At 33.9% G+C, this 26,434-nt stretch overlaps 1 protein-coding gene across 1 annotated transcript in view; it reads right to left on the bottom strand.

Moving 5' to 3' along the window:
* LOC126968591 (hemicentin-2-like) overlaps nt 1–26,434 on the bottom strand; it is a 217,764-nt gene that overhangs the window by 48,000 nt on the left and 143,330 nt on the right. Inside the window, exons 3-4 of the mRNA XM_050813600.1 lie at nt 13,396–13,528; nt 7,921–8,129 (exon numbers count right to left, since the gene is read on the bottom strand). Coding sequence (XP_050669557.1) covers nt 7,921–8,129; nt 13,396–13,528 — 342 coding nt within the window. The remainder of the gene's footprint in view (nt 1–7,920; nt 8,130–13,395; nt 13,529–26,434) is intronic.

Here is a 26,434-nt window from a genome sequence, read left to right as displayed (position 1 = left end):
TGACTTGATTGATTGCAGGAGTAAAGGAATATTTTATAAGAAAAATAAATTTCAAAACAAAATTATATTTAGAAAATCTAATCTAAAACGAATTAAATTGTTAAGCAGAAACTATTTCATAAATGTGGAATGCAGTTATTAACAAAAAACGCAAAAATATTTATGTAATAAGAATGTTTACGCTTTTCGAAAGTACACTGGGATGTTTTTCGCTGCAAAAGATGCTTAAGGAATGCTTTATTATTTCATTCATCAGTTGAAGCTTAGTTGTAAGGAAATTATTTATTAATATTTAAAGTCGATTTAAGAAAAAAGTTTTGAATATTTATTAATAAAATCTTTTTTTAGCAAGCGTAGCAAATATGTTGGTCTCAGTGAGTCATACATCCTTGTGCTGTTTGGTGTCGAGACACTTAGCCCGTGGGGCCCAGAGGCGCGGAGAATGTTCAAAATACTATCTTCGCGCCTCAATAAGGCTATTGGAAACCCAAGCGCTGGCAGCTATTTCGGTCAACGGATCAGCCTTGCTATCCAACGCGGTAATGCTGCCAGTATTCTTGGTACGCTTCCACGTAATGAGAGTATTAATTTTATGTAGTCATAGTATTGTAAACATAGTTATAAGATTTGTTTTGTTTGAATAATATAATTAAGCCTCTACCAGCAATTTCATTTGTATAAGTTCACAAACAAATAACAGCGGACGATCACTAAATAAAAGCTGCATCACTTTTACTTCCGTCGCTTCAAATACTCCTCCTCTTTTACTTAAGATAAAATTTACTTTAAAACCTTTTCTATACCTCTGACATCTTATGTGCTAAATTTCATGGTAACTGCATTATCTATCATAATAGATTCCTTTCCAGTTAAATATAATATAATTTAAAACTTGACTATCTACATTATTCTTTGTCATTACCAAAATAATGATCTGATAAATAACTGCATAATGTTATGTGCTCGGATATATTTCGCTGTAATACCTTTTATAATGTGGACTTATAGCTGCATAATATTTAAGTGTACGCTTTAATGAGCTGATTTAAAGCACAATCAATTGATTTACACCGACAATATAATATCATATATTATTATCAGCTTATGGCTATTTTATTATCATACTGACTGTTTATTAAATATCAATCAGAGATTGATTAAGTTGGACTATTTATTACGCCCATATTATTAGCTTGACCTGTATGTTAATTTGTCTGTAATCAACTCATCTGGGCGCGATTATTGATCTAAACTCGAACTCGATCAAAATGTGTGAAACAGCTGTTTTTATTTTATGATTTCGTACTTGGGATGTTCTCTTTCTCGGATGACTCTAGTAATACCAAACCTTACAGACCTCTTGTGCCTACCATGTTATCAAACTGATCTATTCTGCTTTTCCCTTGAAACGGAATATTTAATACTTTTTTATAGTGTGTTTACTATACGTTAATTTTTTTTATAGAAGAGGAGAACAAACGAGCGTACGGGTCACTTGATGTTAAGTGATCACCGCTGCCCACATTTTCTTGCAATACAAGGAGCATTGCTTCCAGAAATGTGTGCGTGCTTTTTTGAAGGTAGCCATATCGTATCTTCCTGGAAATACCTCACAAGAAAGCACATTCCATAGTTTGGTTAAACGTAAAAACATCCTTCAAAATCGCACTGTGTAAGAACGCCACACGTCCAGATGGTGAGGAGGACATTCAAATTTATGGCATCTAAAAACATTGTCTAAAATGAAAAAAATTGTCCATAATAATATATAAAAATATAATAAATGTCTAACAGCTTTTCGGAGTATAACACACAGCTTCTTCATAGCCAAATTGGCTTTGCCTTCCAGATAACCGCGGAATTGTCGAGATTTTGAGGTCCAGTATTCCGATACTAGATGAGAAAGTTAATAGTAAATATGGTAAATATAATATGGTAAATATAATATGGTAAATATAATATGGTAAATATAATATGGTAAATATAATATGGTAAATATAATATGGTAAATATAATATGGTAAATATAGTGTATGCTGGACCCTCTCTAATCACAGTGTTAACTGCTTTGTTTAATTATTTCATAAAGCATAATATATTGCCATTGGATTTTATGAGGACTACAATTGTCCCTGTAACCAAAAACAGAATGGGTGATCTTTCTGATGTCAATAATTATAGACCAGTGTCTTTATCAACTGTACTTTCTAAAGTTTTTGAACAGATTTTGTTACCATTATTGGAGAATACAATAAAACTTAATGAGCGACAGTTTGGATTTAGGCCTAACCTTTCAACTGATCTAGCTATATTTTCTTTAAAAAATTGTATTGCTTATTAAACAGAAAGAAAAACATCAGTATATGCCTGTTTTCTTGATTTAAGCAAAGCTTTTGACCGTGTGGTGTACGATAAGTTATGGGGTAAGTTAGAAAGGGCTGGCGTGCCAGACGGCATTATCCGCATTTTGAAGTATTGGTATCAAAATCAACAAAATGTAGTAAAATGGCAAAGTTCATATTCAGATCCTTACGTTCTAAACTGTGGAGTAAGACAGGGTGGTTTAACTTCTCCATTGTTAATGACTTGATTGATGAACTGAGTGAGACTCATGTCGGATGTCATATAGGAGGATTTAATGTTAATAACCTGAGCTAAGCAGATGACATGGTACTCCTCAGTCCCTCAATTAGAGGACTCAGAGTGATGGTGGGAATCTGTCAAAAATATGCAAGTACACATGGTATACTTTATAATGAAAAAAAAAAAGTAATGTTTTAGTGTTTCGGTCGGTGCGAGGTCCTGACTGCGTCCCTCCAATATATATTAATGGAAAAGAGTTAGTAAATGTAAATCAATTTAAATATTTAGGCCATTTTGTTACCAGCACTCTGAGTGATGATGATGATTTAGAGAGAGAGAGAAAAAATTTGTCAGTTAGGGCGAACATGATAATTAGAAGATTTCAGAAGTGCAGTAGGAATGTCAAAAAGCTACTGTTCACCTCCTACTGTCAGTCCTTTTATACAAGTAACTTGTGGGTGAAGCATACACGTAAAACTATGAACATTTTTAGAGTTCAATATAATAATGCTTTTAGGATGTTCTTGGGATTACCACGTTTTTGTAGTGCATCTCATATGTTTGCCTTATACAGAGTAGATGATTTTTATGCTATTCTGAGGAAAAAGATTTTTTCAATTAGGGATAGAATTAATAAAAATGAAAATATTATATTAAGAGTCTTAAATAATGTACATAATTTTATTAATAGAAAATGGAATATTATTCTTAAATCTAAAAATAAATATTTGTAATATTACTAATCCTAGAATAAGTTAATACTAACAATATATGGGCAATGCTGCCTGAAATAAATAAATTTATTATTATTATTATTATTATTATAGGGAAGTGTTCTCGAATAACAATGATACGACAAAACCTAAGACTTAAACTTGAGTCATCTGGGGGTAATTGGACAAGGTTTGTTTTTGCCCAGTCCGCGACCTTCTCAAAAGAGAACTAGACAGAACACACAAGTTTCTTCAGTTACTGATCAACGATATCCTAAAAGAGACCAACCATGGTGAAAGCCGTACTATTGATCAACTAGTGACCCTCTAGATATACCAAAAGCTGGCCGTTAATTATGCTCTCCATGATTTTGGAGTGCAGGGAGGTAATAGCAATAGGTCTGTAGCTAGCCGGATGCGAACTGTCTCACAAACACTATTCTATTTTGTTACGCAAATAACTGTTGTCAGACATTTCTCTATTCCAACTAGACTAAAAAATGAGACAACCACATACGGTTGTCCATAGACAAAACCAAAATGTGCGAGAGCGAAGAAAATCTCTAACGGAGATACAAAAATATGGATAGACTTTTTTTTATGTATAGACAAGGACTGACTTCCATCAGTCCGGGACATGTACACAATATCTAGTTTAATTATAACCTATATTAATATTAAGATAAATCTTGTGTTATTTTGAAATATTTTACTGCTTCATTTAATAAAATAATATATAATAATCAAAGGGAATACTTTGAAGTCTGTTACAGTAGATTTTATTCACTGATTAAATTGATGGAACTGAAACCTTTTTGAATAATTTGAAGCAAGAAATTGAAATTGATTTACTTAAACATAATGACAATATTTTTAAGGTAAAATGGCTAAGAGTTTAATGAAATATATTTCAACAATTTATAGTCTTTTTTAAATGTATTTGTAAAAGGGACAACAGAAAGTACTCTAATAATATGTAAAAAACTGGTAAATTGTGAATTCAGCTTCTTGGTTTTTTATTACTGTCGTACCACCGATAATTTCGGTTGTATAACAATTTTGGCTTTTGAAATATGACTTGCTTACAGACCGACAAATGTGACGGGCAACAATATCATAAATCTGTGCTATTACGCAGACTTTTCCTAGAAATGGGAATTTAAATGTATGTATCTCGATATATAAGTCAGTTTTATTGATTAGTTACCTTGCTATAACTATTTAAAGTCGTATCATCGATTGTATGAAACGTAAAGTCAATGATAGATTGACAGATGACGACTGTAATCATGTAAAAAACGAAGATCGCTGAAATCCACTACGTTTTACGGCCGCTTTCAATAACCTTTCTATCCTTAGTCTAACTTACTAGAGATAGACAAATCTATCATTTTACGCTTACTCACATTTCATTAAACCTATCGACAGATAGCATTGCAGGTATAGACCTAATAGTATAACTATATTGGACACAACTATGGATAGATAAGATCTTGTCTTTAAACGGTGATTGATTGATCCTTTATTAAAAAGGGCCGTTAAGCAACTGTTTGCTTTCAAACTTGCGGGGTACTTCATTGCCAATCGCCATCCTGCAATTGCTACTATTTCAAACTTATGTCAAATGACTGCACGCTTCATACTAAACTAAATTTTACTTTTTTACTTAGGCAGTCCCGACTCTTATTACGTATTATTTACATCCTCTTTGCTCACTGACTGCTCGGTGTTCGCCCGGTGCCCACATTCACACCGTACGTCGATCACACCTAAGTCCGAATCATCTCTGTACTCGCTCCGTTTGCTCGACGTTCTTGACTACGACATACACATTGTGTAGTGAAATTAACAACAAACATGAGAAAATAACAATCTGTACCCAACGAGGTTCATAAGTGGGTTATGAGCACACTTGATTACTTTTTTCCTTTGAAAGGGAGTTTCTTAACTTTCCTTACTAACAAAAGTATCCCTGCAAAGTACCTCCACCGCAAGCCGCTCAATGGATTTCAATGGTTGCATATAAGGAATGTAGGCTTTCTGAATTCTTTCTTCTTAAGTAGAAAATTTACTTCCCCATCCTCGTTGCTCTTACGTAGTACTGAATAATTCTTTTGAACGCCCAGTTCTCGTCAGCGTTTTCTAAGAGTTTGATGCTTATTTCATTTACTTATCGTTTTTCAATATTTATTTAAATGTAAAGTGAATATTTGTAGAATTCAAATATTATTTAAGTTTGTTTATTTTTTATATGAATTTCTTCAGTGAACTTAATTTTAAAGATAAATCGTTGACGTACAAAAAACAACAAGACTCATACGCTCAAAAACTGTCTGAAGCAAAACTCTGCCTATGCGTATTTTAGGCAGAGTTTTAATGGAAGAAATGGACAAACGAGCAACAACGACATCTGATTGCATAGGTTAGCTGTAAAACAACAATTTATGTATTTTATACGATAAAAACAGTGAAACATAATATATAGATACATTTAAACATCCATGACTCAAAAAGATGCATCCATTTTCATCATATAAATGTTTGCATATACCGGGATCCACACTCGGGGGCTCAGTAAGCAGGATCACTAACCATTGAGCCATATGGGTCGTGATTATTATACTAGCGAATCCAGCACCTCTTGGGTTCCCTACAAGTACTCTTCAAATTGAGCCAACCGTTAGAATGATAAATGCAATCCATATTTTATATACAAAAAAAAAACATATTTTGTATAAAAAAACAGCCCGCTGAGTTTCTTGCGCCCATTCTTCTCAGGTCTGAGGCAGTCTCTTTCAAATGGGGGGTAGTTTTTGACGTGATTTTAAATCCTATTTTGAATAAAAATCTTTGAATTTGAATTTGAATGGTTCGTAAATCTTGGTATGTCTTGTTCAACGTTCAACTCTGAGGCTACTACTGGATACGAATAATGTTAATTATTTTGTTACAAACGCAATTTAACCATTAAAAATATTTTATTTTAATTTGCGTTGTTCTTGAAACCTACACTATAAACATACAGAAAAATATATTAAAAACATTCGTGCAGAGTTGTTGATTGAGACAAAAACAACTCTGATATTTTACACTCGTATCTGCCTATGCAGTGTTTTCAGGATGTTACGAGATGGGTACCTTCAAAAAAAGCGCGGACACCTTTCTAAAAGGCTGGCTCCTGTGTTTCCTCTTGTGTTGCAAGAGAATGAGTGCGGTGATCACTTAACATCAATCAGGTATACGATACGATAATTTGTCGTCCTCTTTCACCAAAAAAGTAAGACAAAATCTCTAAATATTATACAAATAACGACTTCTGTGTAATAGAAATTATACATAAGTCGTAACAACATTGTTTTTCTTTACTTTCAATCAAATTTGAATTTCCTCGTAATCCAGACCCGTTCAAAAGTAACATACTTTTATCCATTCAAGTCTAATTTCCTTTTGGATTGAGGCTGTCTCCCGCAGGTTTTATCCACGTCATCGCTCAGATCTTTTTTATCATTGGCTTTCCTCGCAATTGAGGACGACAGTTCATAATTAAAATGTCTACAAGTTACGATGCTGTGATTTTGTAATGACAAAATTGATTCTGTCACTGTCGAAACTTCGGTAACTTGATATAATTATATTTATTGTTTAACTTTAACGTAATTTTGCCTTGTTTGTGAGTTTTGTTGTCGTTCGAGATTAGGATTATGTTAATTCAAGTGACGGTTTCGTTTACAGATTTTGTGTAAGTTGCAAGTTTGTGAATTTAAATATAGAACATTCAAATTATTATTTTATTATTTGTGTAAACATTTTAATCGTAACGTTCGCAGCGTATTTATTATCTCTGTTGATCAAAATGATTAAAATATTTTGTTTATTTATCATTAAATTATATTTATCTCAATTTTACAAATTCCATACCAGTAGGAGGCTCCTTTGCACCGGATACAGGCTAGATTATGGGTAGGAAAACGGCGCCTCTTTTCTGCCGTGAAGCTTTAATGTGTAAGCATTATTGTGTTTCAATCTGAAGGGCGCAGTAGCTAGTGAAATTACTGGGCAAATGAGACTCGACATCTTATATCTCAAGATAACGAGCGCAGTTGTTGTGCCGCTCAGTATTTTTGGGTTTTTCAATAATCTTGAGCGGCCTACATTGTAATGGACAGGGCGTATCAATTGATTGCTGACCGCCCTGCTCGTCTTGTCCTTTATTTTCATAAAAAAAAATTTCAATTAAAGAATAATTTTAAAAATTCGTCTAACGTTCAATACTTACCTGCGTATAAATATATGTTTTAAATTTAGTATTAATTAATGGGAATTACAGCGATTTCGTCAATAAATTTATAATAATAATAATACTTTATTTCAGATCGTTGATCCATAGTACAGACACAGTATAAAATATGTAATTAAAATAAAGTCAAAATAAGCCGTTTTAGGTTTGTTGATTATTATTGATTTGACTAACTTGATTCTTTAACACATTAAACCAAAAAGTTTACCTTTTTTAAACTCAAGAAATATGAATCTTAATTAAACTCTTCAAGATTTAAAAACAGTACAATATTTTTTTCTAATCACGACTACTGACTATAAATCAACACTTAAAATGTTAAACTTACCAATAACTGTGAGTTTTATCTGGAAATTTCTAGTTGGCGAATTCTTGAAATCCACTCTACACCTGTACACGCCCTCGTCATCTAATTGTACTGAAGTAAGAGTCAGGGAAGCAGGTCTTGTTAAGGTAGCGAAGTATGCCCTCGGTCCGAACGCCCCTGGGTCTGACCACTGTAGTGCTTTGTTGAAAGAACGCCCCCGTACGTCAAAGCTGAAAGTAAACAACAATTGGAAATACTTCGTTTTTTATGTATGTTTGTAGTGCTAGGCCAAAGGAGGTCGTAAGAGGCGACTAAGGCTTGTTGGCTAGATTATGGGTACCATAACGGCGCCTTTTTTTGCCGTGAAGCAGTAATGTGTGAGCATTATTGTGTTTCGGTCTGAAGTTCGCCGTAGTTAGTGAAATTAAATGAGACTTAACATCTTGTGTCTCAAGGTGACAAGCGCACATGTAGTGCCGCTCAAGAATTTTTGGATTTTCCAAGAATACTGAGTGGCAATGCATTGTAATGGTCCGGGCGTATTAATTATCATCAGCTGAACGACCTGCTCGTCTCGTCCTTCATTTTCATAAGAAAAAACCTTTATCGGATACGTGTCATGTGTTTGCTTTTTTAACATATTCTATTCGACAGCTTCTACTTTTTTTTATGGAATAGGAGGACAAACAAGCGTACGCGTCACCTGTTGTTAAGTGATCACCGCCGCCCACAATCTCTTGCAACACCAGAGGAATCACAGGAGCGTTGCCGGCCTTTAACGAAGGTGTACGCGCTTTGTTTGAAGGTACCCATGTCGTATCGTCCCGGAAACACCGCACAAAGAAGTTCATTACACAGCTTTGTAGTACGTGGAAGAAAGCCTTGAAAACCGCACTGTGGAGGACCGCCACACATCCAGATGGTGGGGATGATATCCCAACTTGTGGCGTGTCGTGCGAAGGTGGAATCAACTGAAATATTACCTACTGAAATATTATTGTGCGGTCATAGTAGAAATATAGAATAGTCTCCAGAAAAATTTATATTTCAAACCCTTGACAATTAACAAATTAATCAAAAACTCCAGGCAACATTTCCGCCATTTTTGTAATAGTTACAAAAAAACCGATAAATTTCCGGTTAAACGAAATACACATTCCGATAGACTAAGCCTTAAATACAAATTGGATTAAGTCTGACAATTTGTATGAATAGAAATATGAATTTATAACTGGAACGCTTTGAATGCTCAATATTTGAAACTGAATAGGATTTTTATCAATACACACAATAGACTTATGTAAAACAATGAAGGATACCAATTCAATTCAAAATGTTATCAAAACTATAATAAACAAGAATATAGCGCCATCTGTACACTATTCGCTTTAATAACTGTAGATTTATTAACGTCTGAAATGCCTATTACCCAAATACAAAATTTTGCACAATGAGGAACTTTTTCAATTTCCGGACGCTGTACGTTTTCATAATTTCTTATTTTCACAGTAATATGCTTTAAAAGAGATAAGTCTCAGGTCAATTTAACAATGAACTGGTATAAGTCGTTGTAATATCCTGATATTTTGGTTTATCTCTTTTTATGAAAGAGGTGGGCAAACGAACATTCAGAAGGGTCACTTAGTGGTATTTGACCGCTGCGGGCCTCACTCTCAGCGTCCCGAACGAATCGTAAATATGAATTCGAATGCTGAAAAAACCAATGTATTTTGTAACGTAAGTACCAATGTACTTGACAGTCCGAACCGGTAGCAACATCAAAATCACTGGTTTTATTGCACCACCGACTGTTGCCAAAGACTACAGTCTCATAATAATATTTTTATGTGTTGACAAATACAATCATGTTGACCCCGCTGCGGAAAACAAAAGAATCTATCTCACGGAAACCGTACATGAGATACATAATAGCTTTAAGGGTAAATGTATACACTTTTATAATAAAGTCCCAGCCACTGTTCAGACATTATCTATAAATAAATTTAAATGTTTTATAAAAAAAATGGCTCTGTTGTAAATCCTATTACTCTACTGCTGAATATCTAAATGATCGGACAGCCTGGGACTAGATTGTGATTATATTATAGCGATAGAAATGACTGTACAATATTGTATATCTTTATTGAAAAGAGCGCAAAAAAAGAATGCTGGGAGAGTTTCTTGGGCCGCTTCTTCTCTCTCAGAGCGCCATTTGTTTCCGAAGTGGTAGTAGTATCTAGTAGTATAAGAAATGACATCAAAAAGAATTCTAAAGGAATCAATTTTGAGAAAATAAATGCCTTTTATGCCTTTCTTGCGAGATCAAAGTAGCCCACGTCACTCTTTACCCCTTACATGCCTCACATACTAACATGTTGAATTGCACATACATTGTACTGGGAAAATAAAAAAAAACTTAGTTTAAGAAAACCGACTTCAAAAACTGATAAGCACCCTGCAAAAAAATACAAAAATATTCATAAAAAATGCTCATAAAATAAAAACTATTGGGCCAATCTATGTCAAATTGGGACTGATAAAATGGGAAAATATGGGACCAAATACGGAAAAAAAACAAATGCAAATCCATCTCACGGTAACTTATCATGTATCCGGATAAACTTCTTTAAAGTAGACTTTGCACAAGTCCAGGCTATCTAGCTCTCAAAATTTTATTGTGATTCAGCCATTCTGGCGTAATAGAGTTCACAAACATCCAAACATACATACTTGCTCAATTATAATATCACAGGTAAAATATAATACCATATTGTGTATCCCACAATAGTCTCCGACTAGTGTGGCGATTCGATGACAATCACAATGTAGTGCAAAATAGAAGTTGTAAAATGTTTAAATTTATCTCAGATTAAGGATTGGTCTCTGCTGCGCTCCATCTAGATACCGCACTACCTAAGAACAATAACTTTTATTATTACGGCAACTATTAGACACTTGTGTGCGTGGCATCTTGACACTTAACGGCATCTTTAAAATTTTATAACGAAGCGTATTCGTGTTATTTTACATTCAAATTAATAAAATACAAAATACTTACTGATGATATATTGTGATCTCAGTGTCTTTCTCATTTCTTTTAGTATAATTTTTACAAAGTTTTGCTACGCAACCCGGCATTTTAGTTTCGATAATTAGCAAAGTTTAACAGAACATGTGGCACGTCAACGTCACACATTGTTGGAGACTGGCTTGAGTACGCCCACTTGGGCGTAGTATTAGCTGCCGCACTTTTCCACTTCATACACGGTATCTAGTTGTAGCGCAGCGGACACCAAACCTTAATCTTAGAAATTAATTTTTACTAATATTATGTTTATTACTAATATTAGTGTATTAATATTACTATTTTTACTAATACTACTATTAATTAATGACAATGTATATGTGAAAAAATCAAGAAAAACTTAACAAAGCGGCGTTCTGTGTGAATTTATTTAAAAACTGTAAAATAAAAAAACATTTAAATATTATCTTTATTTCTTTAATAAGAATGTTGTCTTGAATTCTTTTATTTCACTCTTCAAATGCTTTTCCTTTATAATTGCGTTGAATAAAATATATTATAGTAAAGAAAATCAAGTGGAATTGTGAGCGAGACATTGTAAAATGTCTTAAGTGTGTTTTCTTGTTATTTTCTAAAGTTAATTGGATCGACTCTACTCGGCTTCTTTCATCCACTTAAGGTGTTCGATCGGTTCATTAGCCTCGTCTTAATCATCTTAATAATTATGCATCAGGATATTTTCAAATAATTTGGGCTGAGTTTGGTAATAGTGTATAAAATAATAGTAATCTATACTAATATTATAAAGCTGCAGTGTTTGTTTGTTTGTTTGAACGCGCTAATCTCTGGTACTACTGGTCCGATTTGAATGATTATTTCAGTGTTGGGTAGTCCATTTATCGAGGAAGGCTATAGGATATGTTTTTATTTATTTTCAAAATTAGGGATCCGTAATAAAATTGCTATTTTGTAACACAAGGTGTAAAATCGGAAACCTATTTCTGCGTGCGCTGCAAAAACTATTAACAATAGAACAAAATGATGTACAGGCTATAATATAGGCAAATTTTTTATTACTTATAAAACTATCGCGTGAATTATACTTTATATGGCAAAACAACGTTTGCCGGGTCAGCTAGTATTGATATATTTTTACGCGAATAATTATCTTGCACCAAAATAGGCATAGCCTGTACTATGGGTAGAAGATAACGATATATTTAATACAATATACTTAATTAAACATACATAAATACACATTAATATCTATGACTCGGAAACAAACAAACAATGATGCCGGCTAGATTCTGGGTACCACAACGGCGCCTTTTCAGCCGTGAAGTAATGTATAAAAATTTGTGTGTTTCGGTCTGAAGGGCAGAGTAGCTTATGAAATTACTGGGAAAATGAGACTTAACATCTTATGTCTCAAGGTAACGAGCGCCATTGTTGTGCCGCCCAGAACTTTTGGGTTTTTCAAAAATCTTTAGCGGCACTACGTTGTAATGGGCTGGGCGTATCAGTTATTATCAGCTGAACGTTCTGCTCGCCTCGTTTCATATTCTCATTTAAAAAAAAAATCTTGCCCCAAAATATTCATAGCCTATGGGTGCAAGACAGCAATATACTTACTTAAACATACACAAATACTTATAAACATCTATGACCCGGATATTAACATTCATATTCATCACATAAATGTTTGCACCTACCAAACCCGTGATCTCTAGCTCAGTAGATAGCTACACTAACCACTAGGCTATTACTGTCGTCATGATAAAATAAAAATGATAGTATTGCATAATATAAATATAGAGTCATGGATAATGGTAATATTAAGTGAGAAAACCTTAATTTTCTGCGGATGTTTATCAAATATAATATGTATGAATAATGATAACAACAGTGAGATAATTATTTACCTCGTCTTTTATTTATGAATTCTTTCAAGTACAATTTTGTGAATGCCAAAAACAAATTAATATGAGGAAAAGTTTCAGTGTAATTCTAGCTAATTATTTGATAAGAAAATGAAAAACAATATTTTAAAACGTATAACATACTTATATAATACCGAGTACGCAGGTACTGACATTTTTGCGACGTCTAAGCAACGCTTTCTACATGAATTCTCAATACTTAAAACACACGAAAATAAAATTGTATAACATAAACACGAAAACACTCAATCACCTACACCCTCACTCACCTACACTATACACACACACACACACACACACACACCTCTTAAATAATATTATTATTAACGTATGTAATAATATTAGCATTAAATAACAGATGTATGTATACCTATTAAAGATTTGTAACTATTATTCTTAATCCTAAATTGGCATATTTGTAAAATGATTTGTAAGTCTATTGTAATGGTATATAAAGCTGTTGGATTATTAGTAAATAAATAAATAAAATAAATAAATAAAAATATTCCTGTGAATACTTAATATTATTACCTGTAAATGGGTTTCCCCCCACTCTTTCGAAACCACAACACCATATATACTCGGTCCTCATTAGCATCCGGCGTGACATCACAAGGCAGCGACGCCGTTCGACCGAGCACTGCGTCAACGTCCATTGTTGATACTGTAACAAAAAATTCTTATTTGTTTAAGAGTTTTAAATGTTTTATATTCTTTATAATCAATAAGTTTAAACGGAAAGTGGCGCTTTTATGGAATACAATCAAGATACATATTATAATATTATCATGTAAAGAAAATAATTTCTTGTAATTACGACGTTTTTCGAGTCTAACAAAATTTAAATATTAACCAAGGTATACATTTTCAAATGGATTGTAGAGTTTGATGATCAATAAGTGATTTTTAATCCTATTTTGAATAAAGATATTTGTGTTTGAATTTGATCGTATCATTCTCACATTTAATTCGTTGTATGAATAAAATTATAAGAGGCAATACCCGTATGATATGGTTTTGCTCTGAAAAATATGAAGATACAATAACTGGAATATGTTATCCATAATTTTAAACAAAATATTCAAAATCCTAATTTGATAAAAATAATAATAAAAATCGATTTAAAAGAGAGATTTCTTAGCGCTTATAGGAAAGCAGATTATTAAACAACAATTATAATATTAACGTACACAATACGCATTCACATACACACACACGCACACAAACACACATCGTCACACACACCCCACACACCCCATTAGTGTTAAATAGGTACCTAGAGTTTAATGAATAAGGATGTGGAAGAGCGGGAACTTCTGACAGATTTAACACCTGAAATTATATCATGAACATACTTTTGATACGAATAAACAAATTTGAATTTATATAAAAACACCTTGTTCATACCAAGCACACCCGTATATATTGCGTTTGCAAGTTGCATTCCTTTCATTGTGCAATTAGATTCAACGATGATCCAGCATCACTAAGACTAACTCATTTGCATTTGAAATAAATTCAGAGGGTGCGGTGGCGAAATTTATCACAGCCGAGACAAAAAATAACTTAGAGCATAAGACACTTTTCTCCGGTTTATAATAAAATAAGGAAAGAAAAAAGTGAGCAGGGAGATCCCTCGTGTAATACATTTATTCATTACGAAAGTAATTTAATGAAAACGGTGCTAGCGTGTGATTCTACGGCGTGGTTCCGTAGCGACTATGTAAATTGACAATTTAAATAATGATTCATTTCGGTGGACAAACGAGAGCGGTGGACTTGTTAATGATCACCTGTGGGTGTGCTTAATAGTGTTCACATCGGCGGTTGTCAAAATATAATTTAATCATTATATTTTGTAGGTCTTAAACTGAATACCGGAATATGCGGGGATATCATGATTGCTTTATTACAATAATATAGTTGTTCTTAATGTCCTTAATGTATTCTGACATCATGCGCATGACGTATTACTACATAGACACCAGGAGAACATAAATATAGTAGCGGTTATAGTAATGCCTTTCATAGCGGTTGATATCATGTGTCATCCTAGCAACAGGTACCAGGACTTCACATGCAGTTTATAGGTTCATGCGCAATGCACTTCTTAAAATTATTATACGAGTGCTGATCATCTTCAAGCCAAAATTTGAAGGTTTCACTTCTTCCACGTGTAATATGATTTAAAATCGCTTATTGAACATCATTGACAAGTATTTTTTAAATAGTGCACAAAACAATAACTTTTGTTTGAGTTCCTAGCGATGTTTCAACCCTTTGAGTTATTTTGATAGGTAGTACGGTAATAGGCGGTTTCTTATCACTGGGTACCGTACCACAGCGGCGTTTTAATCTGCAGTCAATATTGACGTATAATAAACACACTCAAAATCAAGCTCAAAAATTGTTCTAAACATAACGCTGCCTATGCATCCAATAGGATGAATTTTCATTCATAGAATTAGAACATTACTACCACGACATAAGGTGCTAATTTGAATGAATGTTTTGATGTCACCTATTTGTTTAAGTTAATGTGAGTTTTCATTTATAGACTTTGAACATTACTGCCACGAATTAAGTTGTTAATTTGAATGAATGTTTTAATGTTATATTTATAATGTAATATATAATGTAAAGTTTTTTGACGACCATTTACTAGTTGATCGGGAGTGTAGTTATTTTTAGTAAAAAAAGTAAGTCAATGGATGTCAAGCAATACTTTGCAAACACTATTTTTGTTGCAACATTGATGTTTTAAGTTGTTGATATTAATGTGAAATACCAGTTTAGTGTGCTTGTTCCCTTTATCAAATTCAAATTCAAATATTTTTATTCAAAATAGGATTTAAAATCACTTATTGAACGTCAAAAACTACCACCCATTCAAAAGAGACTGCCTCAGACCTGAGAAAAATGGGCGAAAGACACTCAGCGGGCTTTTTTTTTAATATAAAATATGCATTACAATGTGATATCGTACAATAAACATTTATAATTAAAGAGCCTGAGGGTGTTCGCTTTATTCCCAGTCCGTGATGTCATTAAGAAAATCATTAATGCTATATTAACCTTTCCCACACAAACGTTTTTTAACAATTCTTTTAAATTTCGTAACATATTTGTTTTGTACATTTTCTGGGATCATATTGTAGAAGCATATACATCGCCCAACAAAAGACTTACTAACTCGACCCAACCGAGTAGTAGGCACAACAAGTTTATGTTTGTTCCTCGTGTTAACATTATGAATGTCACAGTTTCTAGAGAATTCCAAAATTTGCTTATGATCATACAGAACATTATCAAAAATGTATTGAGAAGCAACAGTCAAAATGTTTATTTCTTTAAATTTTATCTCTTAATGATTCTTTAGGACCTAGGTTATAAATCGCGCGAATAGCCCTCTTCTGCAGCACAAAGATGGTATTAATATCGGCCGCACGCCCCATAACAATACACCATAGGACATAATACTATGAAAATAACTAAAGTATTCTAATCTCGCCGTATCTATGTCAGTTAACCGTCTAATTTTCTTAACCGCATATGCTGCAGAAATAAGCCCATTCGCCAATCCTTCAATATGGGGGCCCCACTGCACTTTGGAATCAAGAGTAATGCCAAGAAATACAGAAGATTCCACTGGTTTTACCATCTCTCCATTTAATAAAATATTTGCATCTACATTTTTGACATTTGGCGCGGTGAATTTAATATATTTGGTTTTATGATTATTTAACAATAAGTTATTGGCGCTAAACCAGTACACGATGTCAGATAGAGCATTGTTTACTTCGTCATTTACATTAATATCATTCCTTTTGTTCAGGCCTTAACCTGTCCCGCAACCTACAGTCCACAAATCTTGAACCAGGTAACTACCAGAAGTAAAAGATACTCATTTAGACGATATGAAAAATCTACAACAAAATTCAAAATAACGTTACTATAAAATTTGTAGATCAGCTGAATATTATAACAAGAATAGTTTGGTGGACAAATTATTATTTGCTTACGGCCGTTTTCAATAACCTATCTATCCTTAGTTTAACTTACTAGAGGTAGACAAATCTATACTTTTACGTTTTCTTTTTTATGGAATAGGAGGAAAAACAAGCGTAAAATAAATATAATAATATATAATAACTTTTACGCTTACTTACATTTCAATAACCTATTGACACATAGCATTTGACTATAACTATATTTGACATAACTATGGATAGATATTAAGATCTTGTCATTAAACGGTGACAGCAATGTATACGTAAGTTAAACTAAGGATAGATAGGTTATTGAAAGCGGCCGTTGTGAATTAATTATTCGATCTTATTCCTAGCCCACAGATATGATTGAAGCGTTAAGCAAAAAGCAATCATATATCGTGAACTTATAATGTCAAATCTATATATATATATATATAAATGAATTGCTGTTCGTTAGTCTCGCTAAAACTCGAGAACGGCTGGACCGATTTGGCTAATTTTGGTCTTGAATTATTTGTGGAAGTCCAGAGAAGGTTAAAAAGCTAAATAAATATGAAAATGGTCGGAATTAAATAAAAATAACAATTTTGTTTTTCCTTTGTTGTGTCCCCCGTCGTTTAGAAATCAAATTGAAAGAATAGTTTAAAATGAATAACTTACTAGAATTTATATCTTTCTTACTTTCTCAGGAGGTAAAAAATAAACTTAATTTTATATACAGAACAACGTCTGTCGGGTCACCTAATAATGTATAAAAAATGTCAAGAAGAATGATTCTAATGATGTAATAATACTTCAGTTCAGTCAAAATATTACTCCATATTTCATAAGATTTTTTTTAACTCGACATTGTAATCAATGTATATTTCCCTCGCCGGAATAATAATGCATTTTTTCATGCGGTAGACTTAACATTAAAAACAGAGGGGAAACAAAATATTTTTCGCAATATTTAAAGTAAGCGGGGCTGTAGCCCGTGTTTCAACGGCAGACTGCCGCTGAACTGGGCTACAGCATTCAGTACGACCATCAAGCTTGTGCAAAGAGATCATAAACTGTGAATTGTACGTATCGGTTTCATATCAAAATATATTCGGAGTGAAAGTATATATCAAATTATAATTATAAAAAACACCGACCAATTTTAACTGATTTCCTTTCCATCTTCGTCATATTAGCTTTCAAGCAGATATCGCACCAAAACCAGTCCATTCGTTTGGAGATGCAATGCCACAGTAATAAATATAATTAACTGCTTTCGTTATTGATATTATGGATATATTTGCAACCATCAGGGCTTAGTGGCGGTGACAATGGTTCTCTTACGGATCTCCTCATTTCTGATTCGATCTTGCAGGGAAACTCCGATATAGCAAAATTGACATCGTAATAACAGACATTAATTAATACAAATATTCTTGAACTGCAACTACGAATATTGATTTAAAATTCAAATATTTTTATTCAAAATATATTTCAAAATCGTTTATTGAACAAACACAACCTATTCAAAAAAGTATGTCTCAGACGTGAAGCACGGGCGCATGAAACTCAGCGGGTTTTTTCGTCACAAAATAATATGGCACAATAAAAATTATTATTAAATAGCCTGAAGGCAGTTGCTCCAAAATCTATCTGTTGTATCATTGAGAAATTCATTTGACCATGTATATTGTATTTTTGAATATAGATTGATAACAATTTTATGCACAAAGTTTAATGTACAAAGGTAATGGAATAGAAATTTTTGGGAAAGCTCGATCTTGAAATACATTCTACGATCATTACTAAAAGGGACTCAAGCGTGCCTAGTTACATAAGACTTGTACGAAATGCTAGTGGAATAAAACAGAAACGAATATCAGAACCTTGGCAAATGGAGGTTAGTAATTTAGCCTGCCCCTTAATTACTTAGTTTATCTATTAGTATCTACAACAGCATGAATGCAGTTTGTCTATATAAGGGCAACGTTATATTTATCAGTACAACGATTCGATCTCTAACTGCCATACATAATAAATGAGGATCTGTGTTCATTCTTGAAAGGTTTACTATCAATAGCGGCATAAAATTAGTTTATAAATATATAACACGTTTTCACAAAATTTTGTTAGAACTCTGTGTACTTGTGCTCTCAGGCAGACGTTGTTTGGATTCAGAAATAATTCTGACTGTCTCTAGTCTAACAAACTTGCTGCTGATATTGCGGTTGCCTGTTACGGGGGGAGGGGAATGAATTTATCATGCCGCTGGGTAAAGCTGAGATTACCGACCTTAGTCTGCCGTGGTCCTGACTACTCAGAGGAACAGTGGCTTGAAAGCAACAAAAAGGAAATAAATAATAATATAATAATGTCTTTTATTACTTAGGTATTACCTGTTCATAAAAGGCATTGATTTTCTCAAAATTTATTACTTTAGAATTTTTTTTTTTTTGATGTCATTTCAAACACTGCGGACTTCGGAAACAAGGGGAGCTTTGAGAGAAAAGAAATAGCGCAAAAAACTCTCCAAGCATTTTTTGAAGTTATACTATTGTTGTTAAGAATATCAGAGTGAATTTTACGATGCGCGCATACTGTCACGTAAATTCTACACCGTGACGTTAGCTGGTCAACTAGATCATCTATATCAGCTACCTTAAACCTCCTGTAACTTATATTATGTCTACTGAATTACAACCAATGGACGAGAATTTAATAAATTGTATAAGTCTTAAAACAAAATAAAAACACATTTCTTTCAAATTCTATAAAAAATATTAAATCATATTTAAATACACGTTATTTAACTAAATTATGCTTTATAATAATATGTTTTCATTGGTTGTATTTAATACCCTTTTTTAATACAGTATTGTTGTTTCTACTAACATAAAATAGCACGAAGGATAAAAACTTATAAAGATTTTTGATTTGTTACGCCAAAGAAAGATTAACTTCTCGCGTGCGCACACACACATTTTTTGCGCCCTTTTTAATAAAATAAAATAAAATAAAATATGCATGTAATATTATAATAAAAATAAAGTTAATATAAAAATCAGCTCTTTCATACTCGTAACACAATAGTGTTGAAAGAGACATCAAAAGTTTTCAATGAGTCAAGTTCATATAACAGGAAATTGAACTGTAAGCGAACAAAGATATTATTGAAGATTTTAACTTCTTGACTATATTAGCTAAATTGGCTCTTGAAACATCAAGGGAAATGTCAGTTTCATTTATAGACTGTTGAATCTTAATCACATCTACAGCTTCCTGTATTGTATGCTGTGTATATATTATTGCTATATTTCACTGGGACACCCAGCCCTGGTGCAGTCCGGTGTCCGTTTGGTTATGCAACCAATTTTGTGGAGCGCCACTGTGGTGTCCAGTGAAATATAGCCCTTACACATTTTGTCTACGCAAAAACTATATTTTTTTTAATATCAAAATCAAATTAAATGCTTTTGAAAGAAGAGCCGGCATTTTCAACACTCCAAAGTCTGTTTCAAAATATATTCACCCAAGAAATGAAACATCAATAATGACTACAAAATTTAATTTCCTGCAAAATAAAATTGAATTTCTTAATGGAAGGCTTAAATAATATATATAATATAATCCAGAGGTCAAAAGAAGCTAAAAGAACTCTCTCTCTCTCGATCACTTCGATCAAATCTTAATTTCTATCGCATATTCTTAAACAAACAATGTGCTTTTTTTAGTGCCTATTTTTAAATCGCCACTCGTGGGATGTACACCTACATCGAGCTTTCCGAATATCTATCCATATTCAGCTTATTGTTAAATCTTTTCGAATCATTGACAACTTTTAGGCCTTCTCTGACTCTAACTGCTTAGGCTGAGGTTAATGTATATTTAAGCATGTCGATTGTTTTAATTTCATTAAAGTCAGCCCAATTTGGTCTATATAGTTTGCGTGAAAGTGCATCAAATATAATTATTCATTCTCTCCACAGAACTAGTTCTCTAGTTGCGAGATAAATTATTGTCAGCATCGTCATCTTAACTACTATTTATTGAGGACTATTTGTCTCCACATAATACGGATTGGTGACTTTGAGGTTTTTGAGTCAAGGTATTCGGCCAATATTTTTTTTATTTCAGAACTCGACCATGGGCTTTGAAAACCTCCATCTGTATTTAATTAACTTGAGCATCTGCTTAGGTAAATTAATTTCTTGAATATGGTTGAAATTAAGTTAGTAAGACTCTTAGAATGTTTGGTTTAGGACTTACTTGGAGACCGTTAGTTCTATCCACAACTATTATCTTGGAGGGATGTAAGGGATGGCCACCGGTCCTCGACACTAACCTATGCGAAACATAGCGGCACAGGCCGCTACTTCACGCCGGTATTCTGTGCGAGTGTGGTAATTAACCCGGACGAGTCTGGCCCGATTGTGCTGACGTCATAAGACGGCAGCGTGACTCTCCCACTTCTAAAAAGCCCTTAGTCGCCTCTTACGACACCCATGGGCCAGGGACTCCCCTATTCTTTTTACGCCCCGGGGAAAGTACAGGGCAAAGTGTGTGTCGCAAAGGGCAGGGTGTTAAGTGATCATCACCTTTCTTCATCACCGTGACATTCTCTTGCAACATTTGAATCACAGGCGTGTGGCGTGTGGCGTGGCCGGCCTTTAAGCGTACGTGCTTTTTTTAAGGTACCCATATCATATCGTCCCGGAAACACCGCATAAGGAAGCTCATGCCACTGTTTTATTGTACGTGGAAGAATGTTCCTTGAAAACAGTAATGGAGTGCTATCAGCGTTTTTATTGTTTGATAATTTGGTTCACCACGGTTACACCATTCTAGTCAAAACAATTTTTGAATACCAAACATTTATCGCTTACACTTCAAAAAGCCTGAACAGATCCATCCGCAACTCAATTTTGCCTTACAAAGACATCAAACATCAGTATTCAGTAAAACGCCGTATGAATTCCATTGTCGCATACTCATTTCCATTTCAACGTATGCATAATAACTTCGATTGACTTGTGGCGTGTCGAGACTAAGTTTACGATGTAACTGCGAATAATATTATGTCACTTGTTAGTACTACAATAGAATATGTTAAGTAAATATATGTTTAAGGCTAACTTTTAAGATGTGGAAATGTGGTGCTGGAGGAGGATGCTTCGTGTATTGTGGAAAGAATTACGTACAAACGTTTTGATACTCTAGGAACTAAAAATAACATACATACATAAAATCACGCCTCTTTCCCGTAGGGGTAGGCAGAGACCACTTCTTTCCACTTACTACGATCCTTACATACTTGTTTCGTTTCGTCCACTTTCATTATTCCTTTCATACATGCTCTCTGGTTTAGGGTACTCTTGACCTGACCTTTTTCAAGACGTCCCTGATTTGATCTTGAAACGTCCGCCTAGGTCTACCCCTTCCAACACTTTCATTCACACTGGCCTTATACACTTTCTTTGTCAATCGTTCTTCATTCATTCTCTCGACATGTCCAAACCATCTCAGCATACTAAAAATTAAATTATCTTCAACAGTGCAATCCCGTATAGTGCAGTCCATAGAACGCCTTGTCGTCAAGGGTATACCACTGAGAGGCTCCTTTGCACAGGATGCCGGCAAGATTATGGGTACTACATCGGCGCCTATTTCTGCCGTGAAGCAGTAATGTGGAAGCATTACTGTGTTTCGCTCTGAAAGGCGCCGTAGCTAATGAAATTACTGGGCAAATGAGACTTAACATCTTATGTCTCAAGGTGACGAGCGCAGTTTTAGTGCCGGTCATAATTTTTGGGTCTTTCAAGAATCCTGGACGGCACTGCATTGTAATAGGCAGGGCGTATCAATTACCCTCAGCTGAACGTCCAGCTCGTCTCGTCCTTTATTTTCATTAAAAAAGAGAACACGAGACCGCGTGGAAGGTTATCTATACGATGGACCGATCAGATAAAGTCTACTGTGGGCGATCCCGTGCATGAGTGTACTCGAATGACCTCAAACAGAGAAAGATGGCGAGAAATTATGAAGCGCATTACATCTGTCGCTATTGAAACTTCTCGACAATCACGACCAAGTCAAGAACGTATCGACCGAGAAGAAGAAAGCTTACTGTACTTTCTTCCATAATCAAACTGTGGCATAAGTTTTCTTGGCTGATATTTCCACATTGAGATTTTGTGGGCCTAAATAAAATCTTATTTAGGCGGCCATTATGCAACAAGCCAACTTGGGTTGCATTATTTATCTTGTAGTTGTATAGTGTTCTTGTATACTTATTGTTGTACAGTGGCTAGAAATGTTTATCAAAATTTACATATTATTAAATGGCAGAGACCATGGAAAACTTAAGCTGTATGCTCGATAGTTACAATACAGCATCCCAAGGAGTTTCAAAATCAACATGGACAAGACGAAGCTCATTTCTAATGCCCATGTCGCACTTACTCTCGTAACAACTGTTACGGGAGCAGGTGCCCAACAAGGAACAGTGTTATCGAAATTCTTGACAAGTCTTGTCTAATAATCCAGTTGAGCAGGTTCAATTTCGGGAAACAGGTCACTCGTCGAATCGAACACGGATGGGCAGCGTTTGCAAAGCTCCGTAAAATACCACAGAAGACGAATGTTTTAATCCAGTGTGTGTTTCCAGCGATGACACACGGAACACAGACGTGGTTGCTAACTGTGGGCCTTATGGGGAAGCTCATTGTCGCTTAGGGGGCAATGGAAAGGGCTATGCGCGAAGTTTCCCTGCGAGATCGAATCAAAAATGAGGTGATCCGTAAGAGAACCAAAGTCACTGACATAGCCCGGATGGTTGAGAAAATGAAGTGGCAGTGGACCTATCTTAACGAACAGATGGACTTTGAGGCAGTAAAGTTCTCCAATGGTGACTACGTACCGAAAGACGCAGTTTTGGTAGGCCCCCCGCAAAAAGGATGAAGCCAGCGCTGGACCCATCGATGGGAGAGTCCTTTGTCCAGCAGTGGACGTGTTCCGGCAAAAATGATGATTATTTAAGCAATTATAAAGATATAATATGAATTTAATGAAACTATAAATACATAAGAAAACTTTAATTTTAACAAATTCAAGCAGAGTTCTTGATGACAGGATCATTCAAACACGACACTACGATAAGGCACACGTTAACGAGCATGACGCATGTACCAGCTATCACCTTTCTCGACCATATTTTGGGGACATAATATATTTATATATTGATTATTGATCATGATTATAATAATATGATGTAAAGATTAACAAAAACCAATCTTTATGAAATCATTAATCAAACAAACGTCAATTATTGTTGTACCCAAAACAATTGTATGTGTCAAGTCATTAACAAAAATAATGACACGAAAATTCATAAAAAAAAGGTGTTATAAAAGTATGTTAAATATGATAGTCAAATTATACAGCGACATTATGAAACCATTTAAAATGAATCAAAGGCCAAATTACTGAAGCGTCGCACACTAGTGTTTGGGTGGGTATGAAATAACTAACACCACCCAACAATGGTAGGTTACCGCATCACACAGGTCGGCTAAACGAGTTCGATCACGCGAACTATTTGATTCGAGTCCGAAAAATGAAATAGACCAAGAGCATTGTAACTTTTAGAAATGATAATATTTTGAAGAGAAAACTGCTTTGGGTACTGCATTTGTGGGTATTGAATGACACTGAGTTGCCATGCAAAATTCTCCAGATCAATTTATACACATTGTAATTACATATTATTATATTGTCAATGACGTTATTACTTTAGGAATATAGAACAAAAGATATTTGTTTAACTTATTATTGAGTTTCTTGCGCCCGTTCATTTCAGGTCTGAGGCAAACTATTTGGAATGAATGATAGGTTTTGGCGTTTAATAAGTTATTTTAAATCCTAATTTGATTGAAAATATTTGAATTCGAATTAACCTTGCCTTTATGAACGTTTAGTGTAAAGTATAAAAAAAACAACGAATAGATGAGGAAGAGCCTGGACATCACTTTCTGTTTGTCTGCCAGTCACAATATCTGTCCAGCTGTCGGTCTGTCAACGTGTATTGCATCTATGACAAACAAATTGAAATAATTCCTAATAGGCCACAAAATTAAACAAAAAGTTATTTCACCAAGGCTTATCAACAAGTACCATAAGGTTATATTATTTAAATAAAATAGAAATCCTTTGTAAATTAATTAAATGTTAATATGAAAGAAAACCTTATTCGTTGGTGAAAAAGCGAATTATCTGGTAGAAATGATATAAACGTGTTAGTCTTTAGTTTCATAAGAAAGAAAGACAAATCTTTTCTCTCTTCAATTACTCGCTTATATTATGAAAACTAAATAAACTTTTTTGATATTTCCAAAAAATTTTGACTTAAAATAATCATTTTATGCTCAATTACTACTAATACTTTTACCGCGACTATCCCAACAATTTATATTTTTAATTTTAATTTAACCGCTTGCTCAGGTGAGTGCACAAATAATAAAAATAAAATATCGTAATAACTATCTCTTTGACTATATTATAGGGATATTACTAAGTTGATAGCCACCCACAAAACTGCCGGTCATAACTTTGCGATACAGTTTCTAAAAGTAATCCATCTTGGCCGTGTAGTTTATTACACGTATTATCAAAATAAAATAATGTAAATATGTTGTGTTGTTCTAGATATATTTTATTTTATTACATACGCTCACGTTACTCAGAAACGTTATTAATAAATGAAAAAGCCTTTTGTTTCTTACAGTTGAATGTTAATTATCTTAAGAATAATTATTATTATTTTTGTTACTTTGCTTAAGAAGTTACTTTGGTTGAGTGAGTCAACGCTCAATAGAACACTTTGATCTTAAAAATCTTAAAAAAAACATTAGGTAGTATTGTTTGCGGAAGCCACTTCACTGATATTTAAATTGAAAAGAAACGAAGATGAAGTAAAAGATATTCTATCTGTCTTCGTGTAATGGTTTACAGCGCTTATAACATAATGTTAAATAGCAAGAAAACGAAATACATAAAATTTATCGTACCAAATGTCAAAAATTGTAAATGCGAGCGTTTTGTTAAACGGAGAGGTGATAGAACCGGTGGAATCTGCTTTACGAGTGTTTATTGGCATAACTCTAGATTTCAAATTAGAATGGGGCCCCCATATTGAAGGATTGGCGAACAGACTTAGTTCTGCAGCATACGTAGTTAAAAAGATTAGACAATTAACAAAAGTAGATACGGCACGACTAGTTTACTTTGGTTATTTTCAAAGAATTATGTCCTATGGAATATTGCTATGGGGGAATGCTGCCGATATCAATATCATCTTTGTGCTGCAGAAGAGGGCTATTCGCGCTATTTATGGGTCCTAAAGAATCATTGTGAGCAAAATTTTAAGAAATAAACATCTAGACTGTTGCCTCTTAATATATTCTTGATAATGTTATGTATGTACATAGGCACTTAGGTGGATTGGACCAGGAACAAACATAAACTTATAATGCTTACTCGTTTTAGTCGAGTTAGTACGTCTTTTGTGGGGCGTTGTATATGCTTTCATAACAAGACCCCAG

Source organism: Leptidea sinapis, chromosome 16, assembly GCF_905404315.1.
Source record: "Leptidea sinapis chromosome 16, ilLepSina1.1, whole genome shotgun sequence".
NCBI lineage: Eukaryota > Metazoa > Arthropoda > Insecta > Lepidoptera > Pieridae > Leptidea > Leptidea sinapis.
This window is presented reverse-complemented; position numbering and strand designations above follow the sequence as displayed.